The 27,181-nt window shown below is 33.2% G+C and overlaps 2 protein-coding genes across 2 annotated transcripts; both read left to right on the forward strand.

The window, feature by feature from the left end:
• The first annotated feature begins 68 nt into the window (after nucleotides 1–68).
• LOC111048739 (abasic site processing protein HMCES) lies at nucleotides 69–25,994 on the forward strand. Its single transcript, XM_039430957.1, has 6 exons — nucleotides 69–377; nucleotides 1,565–1,799; nucleotides 2,920–3,108; nucleotides 13,353–13,469; nucleotides 22,057–22,164; nucleotides 24,331–25,994. Exons 1-6 carry the CDS (start codon nucleotides 358–360, stop codon nucleotides 24,517–24,519), a joined length of 858 nt encoding a protein of 285 aa, XP_039286891.1. The 5' UTR covers nucleotides 69–357; the 3' UTR covers nucleotides 24,520–25,994.
• LOC120351950 (abasic site processing protein HMCES-like) lies at nucleotides 6,395–11,983 on the forward strand. The gene is made up of 2 exons (XM_039430960.1): nucleotides 6,395–6,580; nucleotides 11,823–11,983. The coding sequence occupies exons 1-2, from the start codon at nucleotides 6,479–6,481 to the stop codon at nucleotides 11,979–11,981; spliced, it is 261 nt and encodes an 86-aa protein (XP_039286894.1). The 5' UTR covers nucleotides 6,395–6,478; the 3' UTR covers nucleotides 11,982–11,983.
• Nucleotides 25,995–27,181: the final 1,187 nt, after the last annotated feature.

The following is a 27,181-nucleotide window of genomic DNA, read 5'->3' on the forward strand; positions in this document are numbered from 1 at the left end:
TATCGACCATGAATTGAATCGAGTCCTGAAATATTGATTCATTCTGATCTAATCGATAATGCGAATGTCAAAGTCGAAAGTCAAAAGTCAGCTCAAATTAATTCACGTTGCTTTGTTGTTTTAAAATATTAGGCTAATTTTCAAATTTTGAAATGATTGCACTTCTAGCTTCTGTTTAAGTTTTAATATTTAATTAATAATTAGTCGATTTTTTATAAGAATAATAGACATTGTTCTGTTCTTAAATACCCACTTTAATAAAATTACAGTATTAGGGTTAACCTACAAATTTACTTGAAATTTAACAATCTACAAAACTTTCTATTTGTGCTACATTTTATTAGAAAAATTTAAAAAATGTGTGGTCGTACAGCATGGTAAGTCGTAGTTTTAGGTTTGTTAAAATAATTTTCAATATATTGTGATAATATTAAATATTGTGATATTATTGGAATAATGTGATAAGTTTAATGTAGGCATTACATTTTTTTCTAAAAAATGCATCTTGTGTACAAACGAATAAATCTGTTGCAACTGTTCTGCTCATATATAAAAAGTATATAAATTCTATATAAAAAGTCTATATAAAAGGTCTCTATATAAAAAGTATAGATTTTCATAGAGGTACAAGGCTTGTATTACATTTAGCATTCAGTCTCGGCAACCAGTGGGTCGCCAGAGATAATCATTGGCGGGCAACTCCGTTTATAAAGAAAATACTCTGTGTTTGCTTTTACCAGCTTGGCCAGCAACTTAGCAAGCCACTGGGCCTGCGACTAAGCGATAGTGTGAATTAGGCATAACTTGCACTGAGACACTATCAGACAGATACTATAATTAATTGCCGGGCTGGCGACCCAAGTGAGACTAGACTCCAGTCGGTTTGCCAAAATCTGAATATTGGAATTATTCCAACTTGATACAAACTATACAAACAAAATAGTCGCTCCCTATGAGCTACCATGCATACTAAAGACGCGTGATATGAATTCAGCCAGACCTTACGGAGCGGTTTTTGCACTGGTGGTCTCGGGCAATGGAATTTAATGGAGTTGTCCTCATGCTGGATAGTACTGGTGGCCCCATTAAACTGCATTGCCAGAGTCGCCGACTCGTCCGCCGCCAGTGCAAAAACCGCTACGTGTCATCTGGCCCTTAAGGTCTAATTCCTTAGCGACGACTCTACAATTCTAGCCGCCGCTGGATTAGCTGCTATAGATCCTATATTAACAAAATTATGCAGAATATATTATAATATACAGCAATAGGCTACAGCCTTTAATAAAGTTGTCATGAAGTTAGAATCGTAGAGTCGTCGATTAGGAATTGAACACTCATATAGTTGGCGTCTAAGGCCACTGTGACCATCGCCTCAGATTGTTCTCTGGTCTCTGCAATAAATATACTTGACGATCGCGAGTTTAGCAAATAATTCACTAGAATATTCCGTCTTCGATTTTATCTTTGCTCAATCAATCAATCAAGTTTCATTGAACAAAATATTTACATTTGAGGTGCCACTAAACCCGAAGGGTTTTCAGTAGGTTTCTTATGCTTGTTTTAGTTGTAGGTGTTCAAATGATTACAAGAAAGCAACTGGATTTTTTGATGAGAAAACTGGTGAATACAAAGAAACCGACTGGTTTGACCGCCCAAATTGCAATCTACAGTTTCGTCCGTCCAGCAATCTTTGTCCAACAGAAGCAACGCCAGTCCTCCTGTCCGGTAGACATTGTCAGAGCTCTGAGATGCAATTGTTACAGCCCATGATTTGGAGTATTATACCATCATGGCACAAGGTGAGTGAGTAAAATTTTATTCACTATTAAGGCTGTGCAAATGCTAAAAAAAATATTTACTTTGACATATTTCAAAGTTTTTCGATTTGTATACTATTCAGTTATCAAAATGAAAAATTTTCTCAGGAAAAAATTCTCCAATCATTACTTTTTGATATATGAGCACATAAAATTTAAATTTTTGGGACAGGTCATTTCAAATTCGGTAAGATATAAATCTATGGAATTATCATGGAATTGCCATGAATTCTTCATGGTATTTTTAATGAATAAAATAAAAATTTTCAAAAAATCAATTTTTGAGAAAGCTATTAAATTTACCAAAAATTACTTTTAGTTGAGTTAAACATACAGTATACATACATACAGTAAACATACAATATTGCTCATATCTCAAAAAGGAATGATCGGAGATATTTTTCCTAATCAGTTTTCCTGAGAAAACTTTTTCATGTTGATAGCTTGATTGTATAAAAATCGAAAAACTTTAAAAAATGTCACCAGAAGAAAGCTTCTTTAAAGCCTTCGCACAGCCTCAATGAATAGGCTACCTTACCAATACATAAATAAAAAAATTAGTAATGTATTTATACTCCATGATAATATTGTTATAAAAAAGCGGGGCTGCTCCTAATATTATGTTTCTTGAAATGTAAGTGGATTTCTAGCAAATTCGCAATGCTTCGCTCTAAGTGATCATAATCTTGATCTCATTTTTAGGTGACCAAAATATGCTTCATACAATAAGTTTGATGATTCGGAGAAGCGTTATCATTCATATTACTCATTTATAATATTATGAAAATAAAAATGTATTTATTTATAATTGATTAATTTATTAATAGTAATGTACTATTTATATATTTATAATTATAATCGTAAAATAAATAATGCATTTAATTTCGAAATTCAATATTTTTAATCAATCTCGCAATTGTCTCCTAAAACTATCCATAATTATCTCATTCATCAATTTTTCTTAACATTCTCGAAGAACCTCTCAATTGTCTCCTGAGACTATCCATAAATATTTAATTTATTTTATTTTTCCTTGAAATTTTATTTATTATTTTCTTTTCTAAAAATACTTTATCCTGTAATTATTATGTTTTTGTAACAGGGTCCATACAACAAGCATGGGATGACCACAAACAATGCTCGAATTGAAGGCTTGAAAAACTCCAAATTATATTCAAAGGCTCTACAGAATGGTCAGAGATGTGTGGTCATTAGTGATGGCTTCTACGAATGGAAGAAATGTGGCAAAAATAAACAGCCCTACTTCATCTATGCACCACAAGACGAAAATGTAAGATTTTCAAAGTCGTCTAACAAAATTTTAAAACTCGCTTCAAGATTCACACTCTTCTTCTCACGCTAGGGCGACTCAAGTCGTACGATCAGAATCGCAGATAATCCAGTTTCTTAGATTTAAAGACTTCAATTTCATGCTCATTTTAACTACTCCAGTTGCCAGTAGTCTTTCGACTCAATTGAAATTGTAATCATCTCCAGGAATAACGTTACAATCTGATTGATTGATTGATTGATTGATTGAGTACTTAATTTATGTAGATTACAATATATACTGGCTTATACACTTATATACAATAGCTTACAATACAGCAAAGTTATAGATATAACTATGCTAATAGTTATAGATATAACTAATAGATATGACCTTGAGGTTTTGTGAATGAAAGTCATACATAATTTCGCTCCTGGGTTTTGAAATATTTGATGCGATGGAAAATCATCAAATAGAACCTTAAAGACTTCTTTAGAGTTTCATTTGTTGCCTCCAATTCAGATTTTCATCCAGTGAAAGACCCAAATATTTGATAGTCTTTGCTGGACTGATACTGGGACAGTCACAGCTAGAATAGGAACAACCCGGAGAGTGAAAGCGCAGTGGAGCAGGCAAGTCAGCACTTCCAGAGAGACTGAACATCATATAATTAGTTTTGGCTACATTAATTTTAAGTTTGTTACATGTAAACCATAGAGATATTTTGTTCAAGTCAGACTGCATTTTCTGATGTAAATCTTGAAGGTTATTACTTTTATATGAAAGAGCAGTGTCGTCCGCAAAAGCAGTTATCCGTTCATTCAATTCACCATTATACAAATCATTTACAAAATTAAGAAGAGAATAGGCCAAGACCGAACCTTGCGGCACACCACAAGTTATGGGTAATACTTCACTTGCAACGTTTCTGATCCTTACATACTGTTTCCTACCCTGTAGGAAGGACTTAAACCAATCTAGTGGAATTCCCCTTACACCAGCACTCTCCAGCTTGCGGAACAGCAGACTATGATTAACTGTATCGAATGCTTTACTAATATCCAGGAAGATTCCCGCTGTTTTGCCACTACAGCCACTGTTTACCTGAATAGACATATTCCAAAAGATGCTGTAAGGCAATTTCTGTACAAAGATTTTCCCTGAAACCGAACTGGCAGGCCGAAAAAAAGTTGCAGCTATTGAGGAATGAAAGTGATCTAGTTTTTATAATTTTTTCAAATAGTTTTGACATGACTGGTAATAATGAGATGGGTCTGTAGTTTTCTTTACTGAGTTTATTTCCTTTTTTGAAGATGGGAACAACAGTAGCCGACTTCAGTATTTCAGGAAAACAACCAGATACCAACGACAAGTTAAACAAATATAAAAGAACTGAAGAAATAGAAGAGAAGTTATCTTTAAGGATTCTAGCAGTCACAACATCGTCACCCGAACTTTTACGAGTAGAAAGAGAGTCAACAAATGTTTTGAGTTCAACAAGTGTAACAGGGCTGAAAAAAATAGATTTATGGCTAGTTTTAATTCTGAAGGACTCTGAAGAATGTGCCTGAATATGGGTGGGTAAAGCAGGAAAAGAATCAGAAAGATTCTTAGGCATTTCAATAAAGTATTTATTCATTACGTCAGAAACTAGGCGGTTGTCATCAATTAAAATACCATTCTCCTGCAACACAATATCCGTATCTTTATATTGTCTTTTACTGGCAAAAGTGTTTTATTGTTTTCCATTTTTCTCGGGGGTTATGTTTTTGAATGAATAACTGTGAAGAGTAAAATAGAAGTTTGGCCTCTTTCACCCATACTTTTATTTTATCTTTCATATTTACGAATTTTCTTTTGAGGATCAATTGTTTGGATCATTTTTATGCATCTTATGCAATTTGTCTCTTACATAAATGGCATTGGACAAACCAGGAGTCATCCGGGCTTTAACATTTTTATGTTCTGTTTGTATTTAATATTTTTTTGTGATTCTACAATACAGTTATTTAAGATTTGATAAAAATTCAAATGCTTTGTTAGTTTCGGGTTCTTCAAAGACAGTTCCCAATTTTCATATTTTAATAAGGTACTCAAACGCTTGTGGTCCAATTTTTTAAATTCAGACTGCTGAATCCTTCTCTTTTCAATAACTATAGGCAAAATACAAGCCACCGCCCGGTGATCCGTGATTAGGGTTTCAATGACAGCAACTTTGTCAATGACAAAAAGATTTGAACGATATGATGTGGTCAAACAGGTTGAAGATGACCCCACTACCCTCGTCCCTATATCTATTACTGCTGCATACCATTTCCATTGAGACAATTTAGATACGAATCACTATAAACATCCGAAACACTAACATTTAGGTTAACATCCCCTAGACAATATAAATCTGAGCTCCTGGTGGTAGCCAAGAATCTATCAAAACTGGCAATAAATGTATGCCGATCACCTAGGTGAAATCTGTACAAACCTAACACATTAAATAAATAATTCTTGTATTTACAAAAAGTAACAGTGAGTCACAGTCAGCAATGCAACAATCCTTTTTAGTGGCAGTAATAGAAGAATGAACAAAGATCACAACACCGCCCGCCCTCGTCACAGAACCAGCAGCAGCAAAGCTTTCATATCCGACAATATTATATAAATTTAATTCATTCATATCCTGCAAGCAGGCTTCACTTAAAATTATTATATGTGGCTTGGTTATTAAATTATTAATGTATGAAAGGAAGTTATCAAAATTAGTATTTAGGCTTCGGATGTTTTGATGGAAGAACAAAATACCAGAATCCGAATAAAAAAACTCATTCACTTCATCAATTGAGCTTAAAAGAGTCGTTTCAGAATTATTCATTCGCTAACTTTGAAGTTTAAATTAACTAGCATCAATCAACAATTGCACTCTTTTCCATAAATTTGATATAAATGGGGGAAAAATAAATGAATCTTTTGAACAAATGAAATCAATTCGGCAAAAGATCAATCAATTCATTTATAATAGATTAATTTATTAATAGTAATGTACTATTTTATATTTATAATTATAATCGTAAAATAAATAATGCATTTAATTTCGAAATTCAATATTTTTAATCAATCTCGCAATTGTCTCCTAAAACTATCCATAATTATCTCATTCATCAATTTTTCTTAACATTCTCGAAGAACCTCTCAATTGTCTCCTGAGACTATCCATAAATATTTAATTTATTTTATTTTTCCTTGAAATTTTATTTATTATTTTCTTTTCTAAAAATACTTTATCCTGTAATTATTATGTTTTTGTAACAGGGTCCATACAACAAGCATGGGATGACCACAAACAATGCTCGAATTGAAGGCTTGAAAAACTCCAAATTATATTCAAAGGCTCTACAGAATGGTCAGAGATGTGTGGTCATTAGTGATGGCTTCTACGAATGGAAGAAATGTGGCAAAAAATAAACAGCCCTACTTCATCTATGCACCACAAGACGAAAATGTAAGATTTTCAAAGTCGTCTAACAAAATTTTAAAACTCGCTTCAAGATTCACACTCTTCTTCTCACGCTAGGGCGACTCAAGTCGTACGATCAGAATCGCAGATAATCCAGTTTCTTAGATTTAAAGACTTCAATTTCATGCTCATTTTAACTACTCCAGTTGCCAGTAGTCTTTCGACTCAATTGAAATTGTAATCATCTCCAGGAATAACGTTACAATCTGATTGATTGATTGATTGATTGAGTACTTAATTTATGTAGATTACAATATATACTGGCTTATACACTTATATACAATAGCTTACAATACAGCAAAGTTATAGATATAACTATGCTAATAGTTATAGATATAACTAATAGATATGACCTTGAGGTTTTGTGAATGAAAGTCATACATAATTTCGCTCCTGGGTTTTGAAAGATTTTGTGTTATAAATAGTCACGGATAAGTACAAATTTTGTATTAATTTCATTATTAATTGTTTCTTGATCACGTTTTATCATTTTGTTTTAGATTTTAATTCTTAATTCTATTTTATAAGCCAAACATCGTTTAGAGGTTATTTTGAGGTTAGGTTTTCGAGATTTAAAAATAAACATAGATAGTTTACTTGACTAAAATTATAACCTAATTAAAATCCTATCATTTATAAATCAATTATTATTATTGCAAGTAATATAATTTCTTAGATAGGAAGATGAGCTCAAATAGAACACCGAAGGTTATTAATAGAAATGTAAACATTGCGGGAGTACTTACGCGTTCCCAAAACCAAAATTCAAAAACGCCAAAACCAAAAACCCCAGTTCCTCAAACTACTTTAGCCGAAAAAGTTGCTCAACTACAAAGTAGCCACACTAATTTAAAAAACCAATTAGAAGTAACTCTAAAAACGTCTGTGGAAGGAAGGTTAGGGATGGTAGAAGAAATTAAATCTTTGGAACTGATTATAAAATTACAAGATGAAGACCATAAAAAAGAAATACTAAATCTAAAAAATCAATGTAGTCTAATGTCGGAGGAAATAAAGAAACTAAAATCTAAATTTGATAATACTAAATGTATGATAGAACCTCCGTCCAAATGCAAAAAAATAGAATCTAACCTAAATGATGGGAAATGCTCTGAAAATGGTCGAAATAAAACGTACAGTGAGGTTTTGAAGACAGCAACCAAAAATATAGCTGAGGGAAATAAAGATAGGAAAGGGAGAGTTCTGCTACTGACGTCCAGTCATGGACGTGATTGCAGTGATCTCCTTGATAAAAGATTGAAAAATAAATTTGATGTCCAATGTTTTTTCAAGCCAAGTGCATCAATTAATGCAGTTGTAGAGTCAGCTAGGGAACAAACTAAAGACTTTGATGAAAATGACTATCTAATTGTACTGGGTGGCTCAAATAATATAAATGAACCTAACTTGAATCATCTTCCTCAAGTAACAGAAAAAATCAAGGAAATTGTGCCACTCAGCAAAAAAACAAACTTAATAATAAGTACTATTCCTAATAGGTTTGATAGGCCAGAGTTAAATGAAGCAATCAATTCGACAAACAAATCAATCCATAATACAATCAACAGCCTAAAAAATAAGAATTCTAAACAACTGGGGATTTGTTTTCTAAATGAAAGGCTGAAAAGACATAACTTCACTAATCATGGGTTGCATCTAAATCGATCTGGCAAAGTAATATTTTGTAATAGATTGGCAGAGCTGATTGAAAGCCGTTTGCAATCCTCTGGTTTAAAAACAGTCAAAAAAACAAATAACGATTTTTTAGTAAATTGGCTCAAAACAGGGAAAGGGAAATAGCTACAAATGCTAGAGATAGAGTAGCACAAGATGGTAAGGTTTTTAGTATTTATCATCAAAATATTCAGTATCTTCGCAACAAAATCAGAATTTTGTAGAATAGCTCATAGAAGTGGTGGTGTATGTATATTCACTAGCAATGCTAAACATACCCAAACTTATGAACTGGATTTTGTTAAGAGATTTTCTGTTGAGATGGATTTAGAGGTGACGGGACTAAGGTTAAAAATTGATGATCGATTTGAGGTAGCAGTGTTAGGTATCTATAGGTCACCAAATGGAGACTGGCAAAAATTTTGTGAGCTGCTCCATACACTTTTGGAAATTACAACCGCTCGTTTCACAAATGTTATAGTAGTAGGAGATTTCAATACCGATTTTGCCAGGCAGGATAAAATGACAGAGGATATTAGAGATATTATTAATATGAATAATTTAGAAATTAAGGTCCACGAATATACAAGAGTAACTCGAACTTCACAGACAATTATTGATAATATCCTCACAAATATAGAAGGTTGTAATGTCAGGTTAGGTAGCTCAGATCTATCAGATCATAACTATCAAATTTTAGATGTTAAGTTGCAGGGCCAGAATCCAAGCAGAAAAAAAACTTTGTGAAAGAAATTCAGCAATATGAGCTAGGAAATATAAATTGTTTGAAGCAGGAACTGCTTCAAGAAAATTGGAGTAGTGTTTATAACAGTTGTAACCTAAATTACAAATATAAGCAATTCATTGATACTCTAAGATTTCACATTAGTGTATGCTGTCCAATAAAAAAAGTCAAAGTAAAAAATAAATTGACAAAGTAGATGAATGGATAACTGAAGATATTCTTACTCAAAGAAATATTGTTAGGGAAGCCTATGAGGAATTTAAATTAGTGAGGGATGTTCCGAGTGAAGTCAAATACAAATGTCTAAAGAAAAACTATGCAAAAGAAGTGAGGAAAGCTAAGTGTAAGAAAACAGCTGAAATATTAACAACTAGTACCAATTTTAACTCTGCTGTTTGGGAGGTAATTAATAGAAATAGGAGAGCAGCTCAAAAAGATACAGTTACTAATGTCCCTAGGATAATCGATGAACATGGAAATTATATGGATGATAGTATAGACATTTGTAACTTTTTCAATAAGTATTATCAACAGGTTGCATATAATCTCCAAAAGTCACTGAACACTAATACTTGTAATACAACTACATTAAATGCTGAGCCAATTGAAAAGGTATTTAAATTTCATCCATTATCAAGAGATGAGTTGTCAAGAATAATAAAATATTTGAATAACAAAAAAACAGTAGGATTGGATGGGGTCTCAAGCAAAATTTTAAAAGAATGTGAAAATGAATTACTGGACCCTTTATTGCATCTCCTTAATACTTCACTAGAGCAGGGTATTTTCCCTGATGATCTGAAACAAGGAAAAATTTTGCCAATTTTCAAGAGCGGTGATTCTGAAAGAGTTGAAAATTATAGACCCATTAGTATTCTAAATGTAATAAGTAAAATTTTTGAAAGAGTAGTTTTAAATAGGCTATTGATGCACCTGGAAGAAATTAATTTCATATGTGATGAACAGCATGGGTTCCAGAAAGGGAAATCTACTAAGACTGCAATAGTATCCCTTGTTGAAAGACTAATAGATATATAGATTCAGGTGAGAAGGCAGCCGCAATATTTCTTGATTTATCCAAAGCTTTTGATTGTGTGAACCATAGAATATTATTGGAAATACTAAAAACTGTAGGTGTGAATGGTATAGAACTAAAATGGTTTGAATCATATCTCATAGGTAGAAACCAGTGTGTTGAGCTTACCAAGGTGGATGGGAATGAAATAGTAAAAATTAAATCTCAAAAACTGGAGGTCCAGGCTGGAGTACCTCAAGGCTCAATTCTGGGTCCCTTACTGTTTCTGTTGTATGTGAACCAATTACCAAAAGAGTTAAAAGATCACAGAGCTCTGTTGTTTGCTGATGACACATCGCTTATCTTTAACAATTATTTATTAGATAGTCTAGAAATAAATGCTTTTACTGGAGTACAGTCAATTGTCCAATTCTTGAAGCAAAGGCAATTAACAATAAATAGTAAGAAATGTCAATTCCTACAATTCAAAAGTAAATATAATTCAGTAGAGGATAGAGAAATAAATGTGTTTGTAGAGGAAAATGAATTAGACCAAGAAGAGAAAGTAGCATTCTTGGGAATTTTATTGGACAGGAAATTAACATGGCATCCTTACATTGAGAGGATATGTAATAAGATATCATCTGGGGTATTGTCCTGCGGCAGCTTGCTAGGCTGAATGATAAAAACTACTGTTAACTGCTTACCATGGACTTATACTATCTCATATTAGGTATGCTATTTTAGTATGGGGTAATTCATCTCAACAAAATATGGACAGGGTGTTTAAGATTCAAAAGAAGGCACTCAGATGTATAGAGAAAGTGAATAGGTTAGACTCTTGTAGGCCTTTATTTAAAAAGCTTGGTCTATTAACTGTGCCATCTTTGTATGTATATGAAGTTGTAATGCATGTGAAAACGAGTGGTGTGATCCAGAATTCAGATGTTCATGAGTATAATACGCGAAACAGAGCAGATTATCATATAATGGGTCACAATAGTAGGTTATTTGAACAAAAACCAGATTATATTGGTAGGAAATTTTATAACAAGCTACCTCAAATCTTGAAAAGTAATGATGATTTGAAGATTTTCAAAAAACAAATTAAAAAATATTTAGTTGATAGAGCTTTTTATAGTGTACAAGAATTCCTTTCAAACCTAAACTAGGTTGAACTACTTGGTGTTAGAGTTATTATGTAATAACATGACTTGTCTTATACTCCATGACTGGAGTCTTTAGGACGTAATCTTTTTATTCGTATCAAGCTCGTGATATTCTTTGTATAATTTGGAAAATCGTTCTACTTTTTCAAGAAAATTATTAATTGAATGTGTGCTCGTAATATGTTCACGCTACTCCATTTCAACTCCTACCTCACTTTATTAGAAATTCTCGATATACAAGTCACTTGGCGACCAGCATGTCGAGTCGCTGAGCTACACAGTCTTTCAGTCGCGGAGTCGTCGATACTGTAATCTCGTATTTTGAGCGTCACCATTTGAAAACACATGCTGCGTTACCATAAGACTGAGAATCTGATCGCTTGGCGATTTGAGTTGTGCCAGTGTGAGTATAACCCACAGACTCTGTTGTTTACACAATTTGACATTATTCGACAAACGGGGTTACCTGTTGTCTTTATAAATAAACTAATTGAAAACATATCTTTCATCATTTATCATTTTCTACCTACATTTCATTTGAACAAAAACTTATACATATTCGATTAACATACCTCTCTCGATTTGATGAATATTTCTGAATTATTATTTGCTGGTTTGCTGCAGGTACGAGTCGAGGATGCCAAATGCTGGGAAGCAGCCGAGTTTGACCGCTCGCGAGGGTGGAAAGGGCCCAAGGTTTTGAAAATGGCTGGCCTCTTCGATGTGTGGACATCACCGCTTGTGAGTTCTCAATACTTTCTCCTCTCAAATAACTTGATGTGATAATTTACTAGTCAATAATGCTCAAATGGAATTAATTAGTTATGCTAACAATTGCACTCTTTTCCATAAATTTGATATAAAGGGGGGAAAAATAAATGAATCTTTTGAACAAATGAAAATCAATTCGGCAAAAAGATCAATCAATTCATTTATAATAGATTAATTTATTAATAGTAATGTACTATTATATATTTATAATTATAATCGTAAATAAATAATGCATTTAATTTCGAAATTCAATATTTTAATCAATCTCTCAATTGTCTCCTAAAACTATCCATAATTATCTCATTCATCAATTTTTCTTAACATTCTCGAAGAACCTCTCAATTGTCTCCTGAGACTATCCATAAATATTTAATTTATTTATTTTTCCTTGAAATTTTATTTATTGTTTTCTTTTCTAAAAATACTTTATCCTGTAATTATTATGTTTTTGTAACAGGGCCATACAACAAGCATGGGATGACCACCAACAATGCTCGAATTGAAGGCTTGAAAAACTCCAAATTTATTCAAAGACTCTACAGAATGGTCAGAGATGTGTGGTCATTAGTGATGGCTTCTACGAATGGAAGAAATGTGGCAAAAATAACAGCCCTACTTCATCTATGCACCACAAGACGAAAATGTAAGATTTTCGAAGTCGTCTAATAAATTTTAAAACTCGCTTCAAGATTCACACTCTTTTTTTCACGCTAGGCGACTCAAGTCGTACGATCAGAATCGCAGATAATCCAGTTTCTTAGATTTAAAGACTTCAATTTCATGCTCATTTTAACTACTCCAGTTGCCAGTAGTCTTTCGACTCAATTGAAATTGTAATCATCTTTTTATTCGTATCAAGCTCGTGATATTCATTGTATAATTTGGAAAATCGTTCTACTTTTTCAAGAAAATTATTAATTGAATGTGTGCTCGTAATATGTTCACGCTATTCCATTTCAACTCCTACCTCACTTTATTAGAAATTCTCGATATACAAGTCAGTTGGCGACCAGCATGTCGAGTCGCTGAGCTACACAGTCTTTCAGTCGCGGAGTCGCCGATACTGTAATCTCGTATTTTGAGCGTCACCATTTAAAACACATGCTGCGTTACCATAAGACTGAGAATCTGATCGCTTGGCGATTTGAGTTGTGCCAGTGAGAGTATAACCCACAGACTCTGTTGTTATCTACACAATTTGACATTATTCGACAAACGGGGTTACCTGTTGTCTTTATAAATAAACTAATTGAAAACATATCTTTCATCATTTATCATTTTCTACCTACATTTCATTTGAACAAAAACTTATACATATTCGATTAACATACCTCTCTCGATTTGATGAATATTTCTGAATTATTATTTGCTGGTTTGCTGCAGGTACGAGTCGAGGATGCCAAATGCTGGGAAGCAGCCGAGTTTGACCGCTCGCGAGGGTGGAAAGGACCCAAGGTTTTGAAAATGGCTGGCCTCTTCGATGTGTGGACATCACCGCTTGTGAGTTCTCAATACTTTCTCCTCTCAAATAATTTGATGTGATAATTTACTAGTCAATAATGCTCAAATGGAATTAATTAGTTATGCTAACAATTTAACTCATTTAACCCAGCAAATAAGAATCGAGTTTAATGACTATGTAATCAACCTCTGTGTACTAATGGTTTGAACATACACAAAAATAATTGTGAGTAATTGGATAAAAATGCTGATTACTATACTATGTTGAACTGACATTATTAAAAAAAAAACTAATAACAATTGTATATAACATTTTTTATTGCGGATGATGCCCACATGAGCTTTTAGTTAGTGCGTGGGTAATTGAAAGTGCATCGGTGATTTTATGAGATGATCAAACCTACATGCCTACAGGGGATTCAAACCCACCACCAGGTACTAAAATTATTTTTATTTAGTGCAGCTGTTCTTTGAAGTGACTTGATATGCTGCACACGTCAGTTCGGTAGTTGAATATTGTAGTTGACTATGATTATACTGTGAAATTACTATGAATTGTAGTATTTTTTACCAGTCTTTAATAAGGTTTTCATGTTATTCACTCTTTAACTGACCTGTTGTACTTCATTAAAGTTTTTGGAAAATTCTAAAATTATACTGTTATTAATGCAACTTTTTCACCGTGAAAGAGAAAAATACTTGAGTCCCTGGATGCACTCCTTTTTCTCCATTTATATCTGTCCAATAAAAAAAGTCAAAGTAAAAAATAAATTGGACAAAGTAGATGAATGGATAACTGAAGATATTCTTACTCAAAGAAATATTGTTAGGGAAGCCTATGAGGAATTTAAATTAGTGAGGGATGTTCCGAGTGAAGTCAAATACAAATGTCTAAAGAAAAACTATGCAAAAGAAGTGAGGAAAGCTAAGTGTAAGAAAACAGCTGAAATATTAACAACTAGTACCAATTTTAACTCTGCTGTTTGGGAGGTAATTAATAGAAATAGGAGAGCAGCTCAAAAAGATACAGTTACTAATGTCCCTAGGATAATCGATGAACATGGAAATTATATGGATGATAGTATAGACATTTGTAACTTTTTCAATAAGTATTATCAACAGGTTGCATATAATCTCCAAAAGTCACTGAACACTAATACTTGTAATACAACTACATTAAATGCTGAGCCAATTGAAAAGGTATTTAAATTTCATCCATTATCAAGAGATGAGTTGTCAAGAATAATAAAATATTTGAATAACAAAAAAACAGTAGGATTGGATGGGGTCTCAAGCAAAATTTTAAAAGAATGTGAAAATGAATTACTGGACCCTTTATTGCATCTCCTTAATACTTCACTAGAGCAGGGTATTTTCCCTGATGATCTGAAACAAGGAAAAATTTTGCCAATTTTCAAGAGCGGTGATTCTGAAAGAGTTGAAAATTATAGACCCATTAGTATTCTAAATGTAATAAGTAAAATTTTTGAAAGAGTAGTTTTAAATAGGCTATTGATGCACCTGGAAGAAATTAATTTCATATGTGATGAACAGCATGGGTTCCAGAAAGGGAAATCTACTAAGACTGCAATAGTATCCCTTGTTGAAAGACTAATAGATATAATAGATTCAGGTGAGAAGGCAGCCGCAATATTTCTTGATTTATCCAAAGCTTTTGATTGTGTGAACCATAGAATATTATTGGAAATACTAAAAACTGTAGGTGTGAATGGTATAGAACTAAAATGGTTTGAATCATATCTCATAGGTAGAAACCAGTGTGTTGAGCTTACCAAGGTGGATGGGAATGAAATAGTAAAAATTAAATCTCAAAAACTGGAGGTCCAGGCTGGAGTACCTCAAGGCTCAATTCTGGGTCCCTTACTGTTTCTGTTGTATGTGAACCAATTACCAAAAGAGTTAAAAGATCACAGAGCTCTGTGTTTGCTGATGACACATCGCTTATCTTTAACAATTATTTATTAGATAGTCTAGAAATAAATGCTTTTACTGGAGTACAGTCAATTGTCCAATTCTTGAAGCAAAGGCAATTAACAATAAATAGTAAGAAATGTCAATTCCTACAATTCAAAAGTAAATATAATTCAGTAGAGGATAGAGAAATAAATGTGTTTGTAGAGGAAAATGAATTAGACCAAGAAGAGAAAGTAGCATTCTTGGGAATTTTATTGGACAGGAAATTAACATGGCATCCTTACATTGAGAGGATATGTAATAAGATATCATCTGGGGTATTTGTCCTGCGGCAGCTTGCTAGGCTGAATGATAAAAAACTACTGTTAACTGCTTACCATGGACTTATACTATTTCATTTTACGTCATGCTATTATTGATCATTGATTCTAACCAGTGATTTTGGAATAAAGATTTCATTAGGCTATTGAGTTTGAAAACTTATTTGTTTTGAAAAAACTGGAATAATTATTCATTATTGTTATATTAATATGTTGAATATGACATTGATTAATAACATTCAGATTGGAATGAATTTTAAGGCAATCCTTGTATTATTTTTCTTGAACTTTAATTTTTAGGTTATGTCACAGTCGTAAAATAAGGTTAGCTTTTTACGCATAATTTTGTTACAATTTTATTCCAAAATAAACTTGCAAACTATAAATTCTGAATTTAGAAGGACTAATCCAATAATTTAGGTATTCCATGACATCTATTTGGTTTTTCATCCACTCCAAATCAATAACTCAATTGTGTTTGCTCAGTTAAGTCTAGAACTTGAATTGGAACCCTACCCCAGTCGAGGGTTTTTAAATCATGCTGTTTCAAGTCCTGGACCTAACGATTTTTGATAAATCCTTGACTCGGAAAGAGGCGAGAATCTAATTCAAGTCCTGGACTTATAAGCCCATCACTCAGAAAGCGAAATTATAAACTCCAGGGTCTATTTGAGTCCTCCACTAAGTTAACGCTCTGACTCGGAAAGCCAATTTTCTGACTCCAGAGTTTAAAGCCAGTTAAAGTCTAGAACTTAGTTAAATCCCGAGCTTGGAAACCGGCCTTAGTTTGTGAGTGGGTGATTTAATGAGATGATCTAACATGCCTACCGGATCGGGTAGCGCTAGTAGACTGAAGGGTGCAACAACGCCTTAGGCCGGTTGCAGACGAACTACTATCTCATATTAGGTATGCTATTTTAGTATGGGGTAATTCATCTCAACAAAATATGGACAGGGTGTTTAAGATTCAAAAGAAGGCACTCAGATGTATAGAGAAAGTGAATAGGTTAGACTCTTGTAGGCCTTTATTTAAAAAGCTTGGTCTATTAACTGTGCCATCTTTGTATGTATATGAAGTTGTAATGCATGTGAAAACGAGTGGTGTGATCCAGAATTCAGATGTTCATGAGTATAATACGCGAAACAGAGCAGATTATCATATAATGGGTCACAATAGTAGGTTATTTGAACAAAAACCAGATTATATGGTAGGAAATTTATAACAAGCTACCTCAAATCTTGAAAAGTAATGATGATTTGAAGATTTTCAAAAAACAAATTAAAAAATATTTAGTTGATAGAGCTTTTTATAGTGTACAAGAATTCCTTTCAAACCTAAACTAGGTTGAACTACTTGGTGTTAGAGTTATTATGTAATAACATGACTTGTCTTATACTCCATGACTGGAGTCTTTAGGACGTAATCTTTTTATTCGTATCAAGCTCGTGATATTCTTTGTATAATTTGGAAAATCGTTCTACTTTTTCAAGAAATTATTAATTGAATGTGTGCTCGTAATATGTTCACGCTACTCCATTTCAACTCCTACCTCACTTTATTAGAAATTCTCGATATACAAGTCACTTGGCGACCAGCATGTCGAGTCGCTGAGCTACACAGTCTTTCAGTCGCGGAGTCGTCGATACTGTAATCTCGTATTTTGAGCGTCACCATTTGAAAACACATGCTGCGTTACCATAAGACTGAGAATCTGATCGCTTGGCGATTTGAGTTGTGCCAGTGTGAGTATAACCCACAGACTCTGTTGTTATCTACACAATTTGACATTATTCGACAAACGGGGTTACCTGTTGTCTTTATAAATAAACTAATTGAAAACATATCTTTCATCATTTATCATTTTCTACCTACATTTCATTTGAACAAAAACTTATACATATTCGATTAACATACCTCTCTCGATTTGATGAATATTTCTGAATTATTATTTGCTGGTTTGCTGCAGGTACGAGTCGAGGATGCCAAATGCTGGGAAGCAGCCGAGTTTGACCGCTCGCGAGGGTGGAAAGGGCCCAAGGTTTTGAAAATGGCTGGCCTCTTCGATGTGTGGACATCACCGCTTGTGAGTTCTCAATACTTTCTCCTCTCAAATAACTTGATGTGATAATTTACTAGTCAATAATGCTCAAATGTGGAATTAATTAGTTATGCTAACAATTTAACTCATTTAACCCAGCAAAAAAGAATCGATAAGAAAAGATTTAATGACTATGTAATCAACCTCTGTGTACTAATGGTTTGAACATACACAAAAATAATTGTGAGTAATTGGATAAAAATGCTGATTACTATACTATGTTGAACTGAAATTTATTAAAAAAAACTAATAACAAAATTGTATTATAACATTTTTTATTGCGGATGATGCCCACATGAGCTTTTAGTTTGTGCGTGGGTAATTGAAAGTGCATCGGTGATTTTATGAGATGATCAAACCTACATGCCTACAGGGGGATTCAAACCCACCACCAGGTACTAAAATTATTTTTATTTAGTGCAGCTATTCTTTGAAGTGACTTGATATACTCCACACGTCAGTTCGGTAGTTGAATTGTAGTTGACTATGATTATACTGTGAAATTACTATGAATTGTAGTATTTTTTTACCAGTCTTTAATAAGGTTTTCATGTTATTCACTCTTTAACTGACCTGTTGTACTTCATTAAAGCTTTTTGGAAAATTCTAAAATTATACTGTTATAAATGCAACTTTTTCACCGTGAAAGAGAAAAATACTTGAGTCCCTGGATGCACTCCTTATATATCTTATGCTCCTCCATTTATATCTGTACAATAAGATACGATAGGACTGTATTTAAATAAACGTTTGTAACATCAAGTCGTAAAGATTTTTTTTTATTGAGGATGATGCCCACATGAGCATTTAGGGCCGGTTTCCGAGCTCGGGATCTATAAGTTCTGGACTTACAAAGTCCAGGAGTAAAATAAGCTCTCGGGTCTAAATCGACTTTCTGATTCACGATTTTATCTTCTAAACTCCTGGTTCTATTAAGTTCTCGACTTACTTTTTGTAATTTGAGAAGGAAATAAATTAATTTATTCTTACATTTATTCATTTATTTGAGTCCAGGATTTTAACGTAGTAAACATGAGGGAAATTCACAATATTTTGCTGTTGTATTGTTGGCATTATAGCAAAACGAAAACAGCTGATTGCAGTGGGATAATTCAAATGAGCAAACTACCGTATTTTGTAAAACTATTTTGTGAAAATACGTTTTGATTTCTTTACGTTTCAAAGCAAAACCTAACCTTTTGAAAGATGAATGAATAAACATTTCATTTTACGTCATGCTATTATTGATCATTGATTCTAACCAGTGATTTTGGAATAAAGATTTCATTAGGCTATTGAGTTTGAAAACTTATTTGTTTTGAAAAAAACTGGAATAATTATTCATTATTGTTATATTAATATGTTGAATATGACATTGATTAATAACATTCAGATTGGAATGAATTTTAAGGCAATCCTTGTATTATTTTTCTTGAACTTTAATTTTTAGGCTATGTCACAGTCGTAAAATAAGGTTAGCTATTTACGCATAATTTTGATACAATTTTATTCCAAAATAAACTTGCAAACTATAAATTCTGAATTTAGAAGGACTAATCCAAATAATTTAGGTATTCCATGACATCTATTTGGTTTTTCATCCACTCCAAATCAATAACTGAATTGTGTTTGCTCAGTTAAGTCTAGAACTTGAATTGGAACCCTACCCCAGTCGAGGGTTTTTAAATCATGCTGTTTCAAGTCCTGGACCTAACGATTTTCGATAAATCCTTGACTCGGAAAGAGGCGAGAATCTAATTCAAGTCCTGGACTTATAAGCCCATCACTCAGAAAGCGAAATTATAAACTCCAGGGTCTATTAATTTGAGTCCTCCACTAAGTTAACGCTCTGACTCGGAAAGCCAATTTTCTGACTCCAGAGTTTAAAGCCAGTTAAAGTCTAGAACTTAGTTAAATCCCGAGCTTGGAAACCGGCCCTTAGTTTGTGAGTGGGTGATTTAATGAGATGATCTAACATGCCTACCGGATCGGGTAGCGCTAGTAGACTGAAGGGTGCAACAACGCCTTAGGCCGGTTGCAGACGAACTACTATCGCATGTGGGATGTGGGACCGACATACCACACAACAATACGACTAACGCAGAGAGTCTTTCACACTACATTTGAGAAACCGCTCATTGGTGCGATTTTGGTATAGATGCTAGGGGAAGCGTGGTGCTCAAACCAGTGGTACCACAATCGCAAGGAAAATAATCGCTACCACAGCGCGCAACGCCATGTGAAAGTATCAGTGCCACTGCCATGCCTGCCAATGCATTCTTCATGCGCTGCGTTTATGGTACCACAAAAGGAAAGTAGTAGCTCCCACATGCGATAGTGATTCGTCTGCAACCGGCCTTAAAGGTGCATTTTCGTTTGTGTGCAAATTTCCGCAGTCGACGTTAACAAGCATTGTTGACATTCATGATGTCCAAATTTCAAGTGTGCTAAAACAGCTGATCAAAATAATAACTTCATTATTTGTCTTTACTTACTAGTAGTTCTGTGAACAGTAGACCTCACGCAGTATTCTCATCCACAAGTACCTGATTGAAACTATAGACCTTATGGAAATACAGCAATAGACTGGTTTCTCCACACATCTGTGTAATCACTTGTCAGCTGATTTATGATGAATAATTCTTAAGTCTGATCTTTACTTTCCTTGCCCTATTACCATAGGTAAGGAAAGTATGGCTTTCCGAAAAAAATTAAGGTACCCCAATTTCTACATTTCTATACGTCTCAAGGTCCCCTGAGTCCAAAAAAGTGGTTTTTGGGTATTGTATGTCTGTATGTGTGTGTGTGTATGAGTGTATGTGCGTCTGTGTACACGATATCTCATCTCCCAATTAACGGAATGACTTGAAATTTGGAACTCAAGGTCCTTACACTATAAGGATCCGACACGAACAATTTCGTTCAAATACAATTCAAAATGGCGGCTAAAATGTTGCTAAAAACAGGGTTTTTCGCGATTTTCTCGAAAACGGCTCCAACGATTTTGATCAAATTCATACCTAGAAAAGTCATTGATAAGCTCTATCAACTGCCACAAGTCTCATATCTGTAAAAATTTCAGGAGCACTGCACCATCTATGCAAAGTTTGATTTTAGATTCCCAATTATCAGGCTTCAGATACAATTTAAAAAAAAAATTTCAAGTGGAAAAGATTGAGCATAAAAATCTCTACAATAATTAATGTTCGGTATTTTCACCTAAAATTGAAAATAAGCTCAAAATTAGAGAGAATAAGATTATTCAATTGCAAACTGTTGGCAACTGTTGATTCTATTAAATCATTCACTATGAAGAGATAGCAGACTTCGTGTGTCTGCAGCGCTATAGTCCTGTCACCAGCTGGCTCAGATCTTAGAAAAGTAGACTTGAGATGCGCGGGAACACTAGCGTCAGTTGATCAAATTTCATAACGGCAAGGAAAGTTGTGTGAGTGCACCACACCAGATTTCTACTCTAATATTGGCGTATGAAGGAGGCTCCTTTTTCCTTTATATTATCCTTGAAATGCAAAATTTCAAAAAACCTTGTATATACGTCGACGCGCAATTAAAAAAGGAACATACCTGTCAAATCTGATGAAAATCTATTACCGCGTTTCGCCGTAAATGCGCAACATATAAACATTTAAACATCAAGAGAAATGCCAAACCATCTTGAATCTTAGGCCTCACTTCGCTCGGTCAATTATTAAAGAATTTAACATTTCTAATAATATCAACATATTGCCATTTAAAAGTATAAGCTCAACCTCCCCCATTAAAACATCATTGAACATAATCTTTTAGGTTATGTAGACAAATTGAAATCTACCCAATCTGAGATTCTCTCCCTGTCGTGGTCGACGACGGCATTTACGCACAACGAAAACCCAGCTTAAGCTGGATCTGGATTCGCACAAAATAGTGACAGTGATCAGTAAAAATATAATTTACATGAGTTCTAATTGAACTATTCCCATATTATGAATAATACTATTAGAACTTATGGAAATTATATTTTCACTGTTCACTGTCCCTCTGTCCCTGTTGTGTGTGAATCCAGCTTTAGTCATCTCAGCTAACCTGGCCGGCTAAGACTCCAATTCCAAGATTATAGATTTCCCCTTTAAAATCAAGTTCAATCAATTGTACAGAATCAATTGTGTTAAATACATACACATTCAAATACAACACACTTCAAATAAATTTTCAAAATGTAATTGATATTTTTTATCATCAACAAATGCGAATTAAAATTCTTTTTCTTTGCAGGGTGAGGTGATTCCATGCTACACAGTGATAACAATGGCATCCAATCAGCACTTTTCTTGGATTCATGAGAGAATGCCAGCGGTTTTGGAAAATGATGAAGCTGTTCAAGTAAGTATTTTATATATTTCAAACAAATTGTGTATCGCATTCCAGAAGAAAATACTGTCAAACTCTCAAGAATGGTGGAATGGTATGATATACATATAAGAATGAGCAACAGTCAGAGTAGATTCAATCATTTTCAAATTCGTTTCCATACAATATGATGTGGTTGTGAAGTTCCATGCTTCTACATAAAATTATATTACGGATGGACTAAAGTGTAATTTGTGTCCCCATACGAGCTAGGATTGATTTCCTTGATCAAACTATTTTTTTCATAAAATGATATTTTATCAATAATAATATGTGAATAGGTTTGAAGTGTATCTCACTGTAGTTGAACGGTTAGCTCCCAAGGTGGGAGCTAAGTGAGATCATAGAGAAACAATAGCATAAGTAGATATCCCATGGTATAGGGCGTTTATGTCGCAACTTTTACTCTTATCTCAAGCCGATTACTGTCGATTATTGTAGATTTCTACTGTTTTGACCGGGCAAGAGTGTATGAACGGCACAATATGAGAGGCTACCAGCGTCAGGTGGACTATCAGTTTGAAATAACAGTAATAGTTGCGACATAAACGCCCTATACCATGGGATATCTACTTATGCTATTGTTTCTCTATGGTGAGATTCACTTCGGACTGTCAGCATTCCGTATCAATAACACAAACGCTTTCCACTCAACTAATTCTCACTTTAAATTGAGGTCCACGTTATAATTATTGTAATTTGATTAGCATTGGTATTGCTATCTTTGCCTATCATTCGACAAAGCAAATAGCGCTAACCTTTTCTACTCCGAAACGTTTCCAGATTGTTTTTCAACCATGTAGAGAGATAATCAAGTAAACAAATATTTAATCTCAATTATGAAAATGTATCATTAAATCATTAAAAAATATATTTTCTTGACGAATAAAATATTTCTGATCATTTTCAACAGGAATGAACAGTTAATATTTCATCAGAAATACCGGTATCAGCTACATTCTATAGAAGGCACTGGTAAGGCAGAGAATCGGCAACACTGTTTTCCTATCTTTCTCTACTGCTATTATAATGTGGACTTCACTCTAGTTGAACAGATCGATTGATAGGTTTATTACGGAATCCAGGGTGGAAGATATAGTCACTTGAAGCGGTTACTATTCCTTATAAATAACTTTATAAATATAAAGAACCTAATCATTATGTTTAGCCTAATCATCATAATATTTATGTTAAAAAGTTAATGTTTCGATGATAAGATACTGATTCTTCTGTTATTGTACTATTCTTTGGATTAATAACTTTCTTCATTTAATTTCATAACCCCAATGCTTCTAATTCAAGCAATGCTTACCGTTTAATATTAATCTGATTATTGGCCGTTTTCTAAGACACTTATTAAGTCTAATTGACCATTAAATGTATTGGTTTAAGGTTGTTCGGTACACCTTTTTATTTTTATTTAAATAGGATAATTTTTTCAATAAAAAGTTGTTAAGATCATTATAAGAGTGAGAAAAAGTGGCAACTGAAATTTTTCAGTGTTCTAATAAGCGAGTTATGGGTTGTAGAAGTGCTAAACTCCGTTTTCTTTCCAGATCATAAACGGTTTCGAATTTTCCATTAGAGTTTTTTTAATACATTCAGTATATCATTTGCTTTGTTATAATATGCGTTTTTCGTGATTAATGCCAAAATAAAAAGTTATCGAATTTACAAAAAATGTTACTTTTTTATTTATGAACGATATGGAGGATAAAATGTTTTAATCTGGAAAGATACATCTTTTAAATTTTAAAGAGAAGTTCTAATAATATAGTCGAAACCGTTTATGATCTGGAAAGAAAACGGAATCTGGAAAGTTAGCACTTCAACAACCCACTCTTTTATTAGACCACTTGGAAATTACAGTTGCCACTTTTTCTCACTCTTATAATGATGTTCACAATTATATTGAAAAAGATTATCCAATTTAAATAATAAAAAAGTGTACGGAACAGCCTTGATGGTCCATTAGACTTCATAAGTGTTTCACAAGAAGTTTTCTATTTTATTTCTAGTTTGACACTTTTTAAATCTAATCATTAAACCAATACATTTAATGGTCCATTAGACTTAATAAGTGTCCTAGAACCCGGAGTTGTATGTGATGCGGGCTAAAATGTAGTGTTTGTGTGTCAGGAGTGGCTGGACTCGGATGGTATGTCGCCAGAGGAGGCACTCAATCTGCTGAAGCAGTCGGACACACTGCGATGGCACCCGGTGACGTCACGTGTCGGTGACTCTCGCTACAAATCAGCTGATTGCACCAAACCTGTCAAATCGCAGCCTGTGATGTCTGCTTTCTTCAAACCAAAGAAGCCCGAGTAGATTCTCAAGCCATCGTAAGTCGATCAATTGAGCAAACCCAGCATTTCCTAACTATCGTATACAACAATCAACTTTTTATCATCATTTCTAGTACAAATTACTACCTAGACTTGTAAATATAGTAGTTTGTATTGTAGTGTAGAATAATAGTGTCTTGCTCAATACAATAATTCTATAGTATTAGGATCAAATATGAGTTGAAAATATTTAAACAAAAAATACTCTTCAAGTTGCCGATACCTCATGTTTTCTTGCATTTGTTGAATAATTTCAGTTATTGTTTTATATTCTAGATCACGTTCTTATTAAATGTATTGTTAGTCAATTTATGTTCAAAACTTGACAAAGACAGAAGCTGGAAACAAGATAATTGTAGTGATATGGTAAAAGCGGTTCTAATTTAAGAGTGTATTTGTAATTGATTCCAATAATTTAGTTACCTCAATTTTCGGTTTAATTGATTAAATGTTTAGTGTTAGTTGTTCAGTGATAAAGTACGAGTATATTATTAAAATATCAGATTTTCAGTTCTTCCCTTCTGCAATTGGTGTTATCTTCTACGACAGTATTCTACAGAATTTTATTTTTTAACTTTTGAGAAATTGCATTCATTTATACGTTATTCCGAACTGTATTAAAAAATTATTGACATTTAGTGAAATCTACTTAGGTTTCTTAATTTATGATTGATATTGAATGAGTATTGGTATTTTATAATGGATGAGTTTCTAGTTTCCGCCGGAAGAAAACGCTTTGTAAGTTATATTTCCATTTGTTTTATTCTTACACCCTCATACCGGTAGTATTATAGTATGATTAATTATATTGCTATGCCCTGTTTCTTAAAATAATGAAGTATTCGTGATTGTAAAAAACTTTATAATTCAATGAAAAATTCGTTCTACCCAGTTTTCTTGATGACCTTAGCCTACACTCTTAAATTATTCAATTAATTAGGTACTCAAAAATATCATGTTGTGTATGAGATTTCTAATTTAGGTGGCAAAGTCTGCTGCAAATGGATTATTAAATTGAACAATAATTGTAATAAATAAATAACCATTATTTGATCTATTTTTGATAAAAAGAATTGAGTTCCCAAATAGATATCATACATTTTCTAAGCTTTATCAGTTTTTTAATGCCATTCATTCATTTATTACATATCTGAGTAGTCTGTTGCATGTTCGTGACAAATTACTTGTTCATGTTATATGTTAATTTAATGAACACTAATAGATGGATGCTTTTATTCTTTCATTACACTTTTCATAAGAACAAAGCCATATAAATCAGGAATACAGGAAATTGAATAGTCCTAAAGATGAAAAGTATTCGAGTATAAAATAAAAAATAGTTATGAGTTTTATGTTGAAGAAATGAATGTATTATAATATTAATGATGTTGCTGTGATCCTCTTCTTAACTTAGGTGATTTAAAAAGTGTAGCCTAATTATGAAATATGTTGTTTATTTATCTTTCTTAAAGAATAAAGTGTTTTCTATGTTTATAATCTAGTGTTTCTATTTTTTTTTTTTTTTTTTTTTTTGATTCTCTACGTCCTTATGCAATGTCAAAACGATTCTATGCATTGTCGAAACATTCTGTTTTGAATTAACAATAAGCCAATAAAGCATTTAATCTCCTTCTAAGTAGGCCTAGTTATTTTTCTTCGTGTTTTCATTGTCGTGGATAAGTTTCTGAAAGAGGTGAGCTTTTTATTTTTTCCTGAAATTATACAAATTGAGCTTTACATTCCTAACTTTATAATCTTGAATGATTTTTGTTTCCAATTTCACCGATTCAATTCATCATTACACCTTAAATATCTTTATTAGAGATAAGATCGAGATTTCATTTTTACTCTCCCCAATTGAGGCCACTTTTATTATAAATTACGGAATCTATGGACATAACTCATCTGATTATTTCAAAAACTTACTTTTTGCGCTATGCTGATTTACATTTTTTTCTAAGAAAAATCTTAACAGTTAGCTACCCATTGCCTTGTCTTGGAAATAAAAGTGCTTCACTCCTTGAACCATGAAAATACTAATATTATAGATAATGATATAGTTTTCTGTAATCAGTTTCTCTCCGTAAACTCAATAAAAGTTCTGTAATCAGATAAATTGGCTAATTCTGTCCCCTGCAATCCGTGGAAATGCGTTAATAGCTGTAATAACAGGTTAGGGATTCAAGTGACTGCTATTATTGAACAGTACCTTTTCTACAACCCTCAACTGTTTCTTCCCTGTCCACTCACCCTCTCTCTTTCTCTTCCTCTCTGTTATTCTTATCCTCCCTTATTCTTCTTTGTCACTACTCTTCGATGCCATTCTCTCCTCTACTTGTTTTAAACAACCCTTTCGATGTCCCTCTTTCACAATTCCTTTATTTATCACTCAACTTTACCCATTCTCAGTCCTCTCTTTTCAAAATTGGTCATCAAACCCTTATTGACTAGTCTTTACAAATTTTTTAGTGCCCCTTTTAACAATTTCTCTTCATAAAATCCTCTTTTAGAATTGGGTTTGAAAACCCCTCTCACCATCTGGCTCTATTTATCAATCACTCCTACGTTTTCCTCTCTTGTTTTTACAACCTGTTTTCTAATTTATAAATTTCGTTGCACAAACCCATTTTTTCGATCTTTTATTT

This window comes from Nilaparvata lugens, chromosome 6 (genome assembly GCF_014356525.2).
Source record: "Nilaparvata lugens isolate BPH chromosome 6, ASM1435652v1, whole genome shotgun sequence".
Classification (NCBI taxonomy): domain Eukaryota; kingdom Metazoa; phylum Arthropoda; class Insecta; order Hemiptera; family Delphacidae; genus Nilaparvata; species Nilaparvata lugens.

What these genes read in the sequence shown, in the direction of transcription:
- LOC111048739 (XM_039430957.1), top strand. Translation starts at nt 358, where the DNA reads ATGTGTGGTCGTACAGCATG. An exon ending in ATGCACCACAAGACGAAAAT is followed by an intron (nt 3,109 to 13,352) that starts GTAAGATTTTCA and finishes GGTTTGCTGCAG; the next exon opens with GTACGAGTCGAGGATGCCAA. An exon ending in ATGTGTGGACATCACCGCTT is followed by an intron (nt 13,470 to 22,056) that starts GTGAGTTCTCAA and finishes TTTTCTTTGCAG; the next exon opens with GGTGAGGTGATTCCATGCTA.
- LOC120351950 (XM_039430960.1), top strand. Translation starts at nt 6,479, where the DNA reads ATGGTCAGAGATGTGTGGTCATTAGTGATGGCTTCTACGAATGGAAGA. An exon ending in ATGCACCACAAGACGAAAAT is followed by an intron (nt 6,581 to 11,822) that starts GTAAGATTTTCA and finishes GGTTTGCTGCAG; the next exon opens with GTACGAGTCGAGGATGCCAA.